This window comes from Danio aesculapii, chromosome 15 (assembly GCF_903798145.1).
Source record: "Danio aesculapii chromosome 15, fDanAes4.1, whole genome shotgun sequence".
Taxonomy (NCBI): domain Eukaryota; kingdom Metazoa; phylum Chordata; class Actinopteri; order Cypriniformes; family Danionidae; genus Danio; species Danio aesculapii.
Window position 1 is genome coordinate 29,952,159 of NC_079449.1, and position 10,920 is coordinate 29,963,078.

Sequence of the window (10,920 nt, forward strand, 5' to 3'; positions counted from 1 at the left end):
AAAAGAGAAATTGGGAGTCGTTGTAACTGTGCGTTTACACCGAAGGCAGCGAGAGCGTCAAAGTTCACTCTGGCCACCCTGGCGATAACCCTGTCTGCCTTTACTGCTCTACCGGCGAGAGCGTCAAAATTTGCTACATTGATCTTGTATTTAAAAGGGCCTATCAGTTACATTTCCACATAAAAACATGCTTTCTTGCGTGAAAATGTTACACGCTTTTTATCAAATTCATTTAACTATGGAAGATCAAGTTGTTTCATGTTGTGTGGCTTTGCTCCCTTTATCCAATATGTGTCCATATGTGAACCCCAGTAATATTCTGAACCCCAGCAATGCCATGAGATTCCTGCTTTAATAATAATAAAAAAATAAAAATAATAATAATAACAATAATATATATATATATATATATATATATATATATATATATATATATATATATATATATATATATATATATATTAGGGGGGCTGCACGGTGGCGCAGTGGGTAGCATGTTCGCCTCACAGCAAGATGGTCACTGGTTCGAGCCTTGGCTGGGTCAGTTGGCGTTTCTGTGTGGAGTTTGCTTGTTCTCCCCATGTTCACGTGGGTTTCCTCCGGGTGCTCCGGTTTCCCCCACAGTCCAAAGACATACACTATAGGTGAATTGGGTAAGCTAAAATTGTCCGTAGTGTATATGTGTGTATTAGTGTGTATGAATGTTTCCCAGTGATGGGTTACAGCTGGAATTGCATCCGCTGCTTAAAACATATGCTGAAAAAATGGGCGGTTCATTCCGCTGTGGCGACCCCAGATTAATAAAGAGACTAAGCCGAAAAGAAAATGACTGAATGAATGAATATATTAGGGGTGTCAAAATTATTCGGTGCACCACAATGCAGACACGGAAAATTCAGTTCAGTAATAGATCCTAACCGGTTGTTATGTACTGACGCCGTTTATCTCAAATATGCTATGTCACAGTACACTGTAAAAAAAAAATAAAACGGTAAAAATAAAACGGAAAAAAACTGAGATTAAAAAAGTAGATAATCTGTAACAAAACAATAATTTCTTGTTCCATAATTACAAGTTATTACTGTCATTTTACAGATTTTAACAGTAATTGTACAGGTTATTACTGCCATTTTACTAGTTATTACTGTCATTTTACTAATTATTACTGTAAATATATAATTTATTAATGTAATTATACAGACAATTCATGTGATTATAAGCATTATTACTGAAATTATGCAGGTCATAGGTGCTCGATAACGCTCAAAAAGCAAGCGGGATAATATTTACATTTGTTCATTTGTTTTAAATGCTCATGCATACTCCTCGCCACTTATCGCCGCTGGATTCCATTGAAAATGAATGACTTCCAGCTACTTTGACGCTCTCACTGCTTTCGGCGTGATCGCATAGCCAAGTATATGATTGTAAAGCAGAAGAATAAAGAATCAGTCTATCTATTGGTGTCATTACTTATTTGCTAACATGATCTTTTCATTAACTGTGCAGTCTTTTTGTGTAATTAAAAAAAAATCTGATACACTGTTCTAGTAACCTAATGACTGGTTCGAAAGGTTGAATGGAGGTTTGGTTTCCACGTTTTTTTGTGACCTAAAAAACAATAATCTTCTAGAGGATTCATTGACTGAAGCAGTACTCCAGTGTGAGTTCAACTTTAATGTCGCCGATGGTGTCCGATGTCACCAAAATATGACAGTAAACTAGACCCATGTGAATAAGTCATACAAGAGGAATATGTTTAACCTTTGTGTGCCTTATATCTCAGTTTGAAAAACCGTTACACTCTCCTGGGCTTCATTTGAAGAGGCAAAGGCGTGGAACGACGACTCTGATAATAGCTCTCAACATTTGAGTCTTCACCAGTGCCGTGTCCTACGGTCCGCTGATTTGGGTAATAGACTGGTAACCTGAGAATCGGTTGAAGTTTTAGGTTGTGCCTTCTGACAGCTGTTGTGCCAGCGACACATAATCCCAACCGATTCGAGCAACCAATTCACTCGCGTCAGGCCTGATTCCCTTTTGATTGATTCACCTCTGTGTGGATGTTACAGCAGCTTAACTTCAAACAGAATGATTTATTTGATGACACATTTGATACACACGATCTGCCCATGGATGCTGATATGCTCACTTGTTTTTTTTTTTCTTGTAGTTATTGGTGGGGCCAAGGAAATCGATTGGTTTGCTCCAGCTGGAGAGAAAATTGAGCCTGGTCGACTGGACATCAGTGTGACTCGCAACGACGAGACGTCCTCCACTCTCACCATCTACAACGCAAAGGTCGACAATGCTGGAACATACAGATGTGTGGCCAGCAGCGGAGATCAGGACGCAGAAGCCACTGTCAATCTGAAGATATACCGTAAGATACTGGTTGCAGGATATTGGAAAAAAACGGAAAAGATTTTGATAATTTATTCTGGCATGGAGTATAATTTCGCCAGATGAAATGAATAGATCTATTTGGAAAAAATTCATCATATTAGATACATTGTAAGGGAGTGGGTCTACACAAAAAAAAAATATATATATATATATATATATAATACAAATAGGACTGCACAATATATCACTTTAGTATCAATATCGCAAATTATTCACAATGATACACATCACATCACAGTCACATCATAGGATCTTCAATGTTGAGTTGGGATTATAGTTGACCATCAATGAAGACTGTACACTCTCAGAAATGAAGGTATGCGAGCTGTCACTGGGGTGGTACCTTTTCAAAAGGTACACATTTGTACTTAAAGGGTCCATATTTGCACCTGAAAAAGTATATATTAGTACCTAAAAAATTTAAGAGGAACACTTTTGTGCTTTGTAGGTACTAATATGTACCCTTGAAGTATTAATATGGACCTTTTAGGTACAAATTTGTACCTTTTGAAAAGGTACCACCCCAGTGACAGCTCGCGTACCTTCATTTCTGAGAGTGTACAGTGCTATGGCCCGTTTCCACTGAGTGGTACAGTACGGTACGGTACGGGTCTGTACGAGTCACATTTATCAGGCTTGCATTTCCACTGCTAAAAGGGTACCAATGGTACTCTTTTGGTGGGCGTGGTGTACGACATAAAGTGTCAGTCAACGTCATTCTCGCTGGAGGAAATGTCAAAGTAAAGCTTAACGGGTTGCTCACTTGTCATATGGGAAGCACTTCTCACAAAACAGATGCTTTAAACCAGGGGTCACCAAACTTGTTCCTGGAGGGCCGATGTCCTGCAGATTTTAGCTCCAACCCTAATCAAACACACCTGAACAAGCTTATCAAGGTCTTACTTGGTATATTTGAAACACCCAGGCAGGTGTGTTGAGGCAAGTTGGAGCTAAAACCTGGAGGGACACCGGCCCTGCAGGACCGAGATTGGTGACCCCTGCTTTAAACACATAAATACTTGCGTATAAATGTTCATTACTAATCTTTTTATGAACATGATTTGATTATAACTGCAGATCAATGGTGCAAAATAGCCTACTTACAGTCTCTGATGAGTTACCAATTACAAAAAACTACACACAGCATACAATTAGTCCTTATTTGGTTTCAAAAACAACACACAATATGTAGCCCACAGTAACCTCTCATCTGTATCTTTAATCTTCACCAGCACATGTAACCTCTATTAGAGAGTAATTCTGTCATTCCGAGTTCATAATAGTCCAAAAGGTGATGATAATAGTTAAACATGGCAGTTTGTTCATGTTTTAGGTTGCTGAAACATTCATTTGCAATTCTTTGTTTTTTCCAGCTTCTCCTTTAATTTTTTTACGCGTCACTCTCGTGTTTGTCCATTTCTGACATGATCGGATGTTAGAAGCACTTCAATAATCACGTGCACGTTATTATCATCAACTCAAGAAGTTTGTTATTTCAAATAGAGACAAGTGGCTAATGCACACGAGAAAGTGAAACCGCTCGTGCTTTAGACCAGTGGGTCTCAAACTTTTAAACCAGCGACCCCCAATGTAAGATCATCAAGAACTCGTGACCCCCCACTACCAAAGCATATCCAAACAATAAAAATAACTTTTTTCTAAGCTGTTCACAATATCTTAGCTATATTTACTATACATTACAGGGCTCGAAATTAACATCTTTCATTGATAGCTCTGGTGCTCCTAACTTTTTAAATTTAGGCGCACCAGCCAAAATTTAGTGGCACCTACCAATTATCGCACTGTTACTACAAGTTTTATAAACAGATTTATTGCATTTGAAATCAACACTAATCAAAACTAACAAGCAAATAAATATATATGCATGCATGAGGAAAATATGTCTCAACACAAGAAAATGTTACACAATTTTTAAATCACTCTCACGACCCCTTGAAATTATTCTGCGACCCCCACAGGGGTTGTGACCCCCAGTTTGAGAACCACTGCTTTAGACTGCTTTTATTTGAGTCTCTTGACTCTGTTTTGACTCAATTTTGATAAAATTCAATTCACTCAATTTTGACTACAAAATTATCCCAATCAATCTAAATCAATGACAGAACTCATCTGCTGGAATCATGTTTATATTGCAAATATCGCAATATCTGATTTTTCCAATATCGTGCAGCCCTAATCACAAACATTGAGAAATACAGTAGACATCGATACTGTACAAATAAAATGCACAGTGAATATACAGCAAATATCATACTGTGGATTTGTATGGCACTAATGAATGAAATGTGGTACTATAGTTAGTATAAGACTGAATATTGATGGGGCCGATAGTGTGGTCTCCATCTTAATTTCTCTTTGACAGTCTAAATAAGCACTTACAGTTCTGCTTGCTTTATTTTCATGAAAACACCTTATGAAATGGCATTGATAAATTGTGTTAGTGTAAACGTTTTATTGGTATGTTTAGAAATAATGTAGATTAAAAATTAATGCAGCTTTTACAAATAAATATACAACAAGAAAATGGAATAAAAAAAGTTTAATAATATTTTATGATAAATTTTAGTTTGAAGCAATGCAAGTAAGAGACTTATTCCCTAACTTCAGTCAGCGATTATAATGGGATTTATTGTATAACTAGGATTAGACTAACATCATCGACTGGTATATTTTATCAGTGTAGACAGATAATAATAATAATAATAATAATAATAATAATAATAATAATAATAATAATAATAATAATAATAATAAATGTGTATTCTACTAATAAATAATCATCATAATAATATCAATAGCCCTTCCCTTTAAACAAGTAAAATAAACATGTTTAAACATTGTTTTTACTGTTTTGAATTTTGTATTGAAGTAATTTGTTAAATGTATTTTTTTAATGTTAAAGAAAACATTAAATTAATTAATAAAGTAATTATAATCAATTCAATTCATTTCAGGGCCCAAGATTGCCTCTAAATAAAACATTTCTGAAGCTGGTTGCAGCAGAAAATAAGAAAATATTCATGAAAAAATGAGAGTGTACAAAACAACCTTTGAAGATGCTTCTGAGGAGACTTCATTTTAGATGATGACTTGTTATCTTGCTGGAGACAACAACAATACAAAGAAAAAAGGAATGATTGCATGATAAATTGAAGTTGCAGCTAAATTGCTGCTGTTTTTCCCTCCAGAAAAAATCACCTTCACAAATGTCCCATCGCCTCAAGAGTTCACCGAAGGGGACAACGCCATTATCGTGTGTGACGTCATAAGCTCACCTCCACCCACTGTCCTCTGGAAATATAAAGGTGCTAAGATCCAGTTTGATAAAGATGGTAAGTCATTCGCACTTATATGCATCGAATAAGAGTGATTAATTTCCACTGTTTGCATGCATTAATAAATTGATGAGATCATTAATGCTTGTTCCTCTTTATTAATCCCTGTGATAACAGATGAAATACTTGTTAAATCTGCATATGATTTTAATGCGCAATTTGCAGACATCTGTTCAAACCCGCACGGAATCAATTCACCCTTGTTCTGCTCTACAGTTCGTTTCAAGACTTTGAGTAACAACCATCTCCAAATCCGAGGGATCAGGAAGACTGACGAGGGAGTGTACACTTGTGAGGGTCGTATTAAAGCCCGTGGAGAGGTTGACTTCCGCAGCATTAAAGTGGTTGTGAACGGTGAGCTCTTGTTCGCTTTATTGTACCTGTAGGGCTGAAAATGTGGACGTTTCGGATCCCAGAAGAAACCAATAACCAAGAGCCATTCCACTGTTTCCAAGCTGTCTCAAATGACTTATATGCAATGTTTTTATCCATTTATCCAAAAAAATATATATACATCTTATTAAAAAGCTTTAAAATAGTTTATTTAATGGATTAAGTGGTTCAATGAACAGCTTTTAACATTCCAAGAACATTGTCAAATGGTTAAATGTACTTTATAGTGGGGAAAAAAAGTTTTTATATTTAAAATATCTCTTGCAGTGGTAAAAATTGGCTATTTTTAGAACTGTTCATCTCTGGGATACACTAAATAGTTCCTGGCATTACTTCAGTTAATCAACAAATAGCTAAATAAATAATTAGTTACTAGATACTGTAATTAAAGTGAACAGATAATAGGTAATTTAATTACTTTTCTACTGGAAAAATCATGTAAGATATTGCTTTACATTTTTAGGCCATTTAATTACAATTGCATATAATATTTATAATATGTACAATAATACATACGTATATACTATACTTAAATAGTGTAAATAAATTCAACAGTTCTATTTAAATACATTCAAATAATTCAAATTAATGTTTATTAATGATAAAAGAATTAGAAACAATTTGAATGATGTAATTAGCTATTAATTATTTTTTCCAAGTTACTTAGGCCCCGTTTACACTAATAAGTTTTAGTTTTACACGTCCACATTGGCGTTTCTTCCAGCGTTTCTGAAAAGATCTCTGTCCACACTATACCGCTAAAAACGCACATCACGGGATCACACACACACACTCTGGCATGCTCTTTAGCGTCAGCAGGTGCTTTGAGCACACCTCCCCAGCTGAGAGCAGCGCACGTCAGACAGTTCATCAAGGATCTACCTTACTATAGTTGTTAAACGTGATATTTAATTCATATTGTCTATAACTAATAACTATTCTGTCTTTTAAATCTATTACCTATTAACAGGTAATGCGTTTTGGCTGAGCGCAAAGAAAAGTTAATATATTAACTTATGTTACCACATAGACCAATTCTGCACATTCGACTAGCTGCTTGCTGTTGTTTCTTATATTGTATAAACTTATTGCATTATTGATTACTATTATTACCATTATTGATGAATAAAACTGATATTCAGCAAAACAGACAGTATGTTTTATATTTTTAATTGAAAATATAAGGAAGCAGTTATGTTAAAGGGTCCGTTTTGTTATAAATATGCATAAAAAATAATAGTCATATAAATATGTAGCTTCACAACGCCTCAGCATTTTGATGTCTGGTAAGTTGTTAATATCAATGAAAATAGGCAGTTCCTTATATCATGTTTTAATTTTATTGTTAAGATAGAGAAACAATGTAGCCAGGGTGATGAGAATGATGTACACTGTTCCCTTTGAAATATTTTATAAGTTTGTTTTCCTTATTAAACTTGCGAAGTCTTAACTTACAAGGAAAGAATTAAAGACTGAACTTTGTACACTTAATATTAAGAAAAAATCCCAATCAGGGAAGGGAATGTCTGCAGCCATGCCTCCATTTTCAGATATATTTGTTTTCCCCCATCCACACTGACATGGAGCAGCAGCGTTCTAAAACCAAAATGGTCTCTTTAGCGTTTTCAAAACGCTCCATTTTCGAAAACTTTGAGATTGTGTGGACAAAAGGCATAATCGTAGCAAAAGTTATACATTTTAAAACTAAACGTATTAATGTAAACAGGGCCTTAGCCAACACAGATCGCCCAAACTTGGTCTTGGAGGGCCGGCGTCCTGCTACAATTTCCTTCAACATGCCTGCCTGGAAGTTTGTAGTATATTTAGTTAGAGCTCGATTAGCTGGTTCAGGTGTGTTTCATTAGGGTTGGAGCTAAACTCTCCAGGACACCAACCCTCCAGGACCACGTTTGAGCACCCCTGACTTAGTTAGTCAAATGAAACATTTCGTTCTAGTTTGGATGTTTGCATCCTAACAGCTTTGGATAGAGCGAACTAGAGAAGAGAAGCTCTTACTTCCGCAGCTCTTGCTTCCTCTGCTTAGCCTACTAGCTTAGCACAGCAATAACCAGTTAATAAAAACACTTTTGATTAGCTAAAACAAGTTATCACGATTTTGAGCTGTATTTAATCAGCAGCTGTGTTTTTGTTGAGGTGGAGTATAAAGCTCAGTGTTTTGTGTTGAGGATCAGACGGTTTTTGAAGTAGCTGTTGTCAAGCTGCTCCACAGACATTTTCATCTCATTTCCTTTTTGATTTCGTTCTTATTTGCCTATTTCCTTCCTGCGGTAAACCCGGTAATATCATTTCACCTCTTATGTCTGCGTTTGCATTTGTTTTTTTCTTGTGTGAATCTAATTTGAATCCGTAGTGGGTTATCTTTATGTTGATGTTTAGTCCTGCTTGAGTGACCACAGTGCAGGCCATAGCTACAATTTGTGAGTGGCTTTTTGTCAAGAGAGGAGGGCTAAAAATCTGCAGAGCGAACCTAAAAAAAGGTTATATTATCCATTGGCAGCCTTTATCAGCAGGTGTTAGATGTGCTGCAGTGCCATATTCTCTTTGTGTATATGATCAAAGTGAACCTTTGAGCAGTGCTACTGTCTTTTTCATCAAAATCGGTATTTGATTCTCATTTGTGAAAGAGTAAAGATGTGTTTAGAAAAAAATGTATTAATAAATGTATGAAAATGTGCATTTTGAAGCTTGAGGAAACACTGTAACCCAATTGAGTCAAATGTGTTCTGTAGTTTGTATATTTCTTCTTCTTTTTTTTCATTAGGTGCATGTTTATATTGGTATTTTAAGAGAGGTTCACATCCTGGCATTTAAAATTCAATAACGTGTGAAACATTTTCTTATTTTGCAGTGGTACAGAGTTGCCTGAAATCAGAAAGTAAATTTCTACACATATATAAAATGTGATATCTGATTACATTGCATTTAATTAAAACTCTTTTGGCTATTAATGTGTGAAATAAATATAATTTAAATGTTGCTTATATATCAGATTATTTCATAACAGTACAATGTTGCCTTAAGCTAAAATAGAGTCAAAAATAGATACAGTATGTTAAATATATTTAAAGGGGCTGTATGTAGAATACTGAATCTTTTGTTAAAAGACACAGTTGATTTTTGTATGACTTTTATATTTCTGAGGATTAAACCTTATAGTAAACCATAGTTGCCATAATGAAGTTGAGCATTATGAGTTGGGCATAAGAATAGGAAGTGTGTTTGGATCTAACTCAGTTTTTTTACCACTCTTCAATATTATTGTTCATCTATTCGTTAGTTAGAAATTAAAACTGAATTTAGAAATAGTTTTGAAACAAATCTTTGCGCTTAACAAATGTAATTAAATATGTAGGCTAATGGACATCTTTAGTGGAGTGTGTAGACCTTTTCCATACTCCACGAAAGTAAAGGAGTAAAGTAAAGAGTAAAAGTAAAATAGAGAGAAAGTAAAGAGGCCGAATGAAGGAGGCTTGTTCTTTATACTCGCGCTGCAGATGGTCTGTTTAACTGTTTTCTCTGTAGTAAAGAATTCAGTTTTTACTCTTACAAAGTCCGCCATGTAAATAGAAAATGCACCATGGTGCAAAGCAACTGACTCTTAAAGGCAATGGGAGATGAGTCTCTGATTGGTTTAATGCACGTTATGTTCAAAACACTTCCATAACTCATTAAGAGAATAAGCACAACCCTGTTAGATCATGCGCCGGGACGTAGAGCGTATTTTTCCGTCCTTAAAATAGCAAAAGTGGATTCGGACACACCCCTAATGCTTTTGCATCATGCGCTTTAGACTTTGCGCATAGACCATTAAAATAGAGCCCAAAGTGTCTTCTTTCCAATCATGCCTAAGTTTTGTTTGTAGCTCACTGGGGTCAACAACTGTTACTATTTAAAGTTAAGTGTAAATCCCCAAAACTGAGTGCTGGCTAACAGGTTATAGCCGTTTTTTTTTCATTTTGTGCAATTTCTCTGCAGTCGATTTACAATATTATAATATTTAAAAAAATATATTATATAAATAAATAAAATAAAAAAAGCCTCATTTAGAAATAGGTTATATTCTGCACTGTTCATTTACAAAGTTTAACACAAATGAAAATAGAAGCACAAGCCAAATCAAAGAAATGAGCAAAACTAAACATGTTTTTTCTGGAATCAAAATTTACCATGTTTATTTTACTAGAGCGCCATGTTATAATTTAGATGAACAATTAATATGTGCTTAATTCACAGATTCACACAGATTAACTTTCACAGAAAGTTATTTTACTGAAAAAAAAAGTTTGTTTTGTTAATCTTCAATCAAACCCTGACAATTTGCTTCCGTTTTGGAGTGGCAGTCCTTCTCTGTCCTTTTACCGTTAGTTTGCTATTAGGGAATAATGCACCCTACTCACTATTCCATTGTTCCATTACTATGGAAGGGCATCAACAAACTCAAATAAAAGTCTCAGCACCTACCAGTTCATGCAGACTTTAAATGCAGTGGGCACAAAAGAGGACTGGTGCAGAGTCATGATATCAGAATAAGGATCGGCAGGGAATTCAACCAATGAACCCAAACTTAAGAGTAGTGTAAAGCCGCGGTTATGCTACACTTTTTGTTCCATTGACTGGAAATGAGATGAATAAAAAATCAAAACATGACCTTTCTGTACAGAAAAAGAAAGTATGGTGCAATTGCTCATTTTATCAGCGTGACATCATATTGTGTAATCCCGCCCCTTTTCACAGAACCAGCCAA

At 35.3% G+C, this 10,920-nt stretch overlaps 1 protein-coding gene across 2 annotated transcripts in view; it reads left to right on the top strand.

Moving 5' to 3' along the window:
• The window catches only part of ncam1b (neural cell adhesion molecule 1b), a 209,967-nt gene that overhangs the window by 92,784 nt on the left and 106,263 nt on the right, over positions 1–10,920 (top strand). For both annotated transcript variants that reach the window (XM_056473245.1, XM_056473244.1), the window contains exons 3-5: positions 2,174–2,383; positions 5,616–5,759; positions 5,979–6,116. In XM_056473245.1, coding sequence (XP_056329220.1) covers positions 2,174–2,383; positions 5,616–5,759; positions 5,979–6,116 — 492 coding nt within the window. The remainder of the gene's footprint in view (positions 1–2,173; positions 2,384–5,615; positions 5,760–5,978; positions 6,117–10,920) is intronic.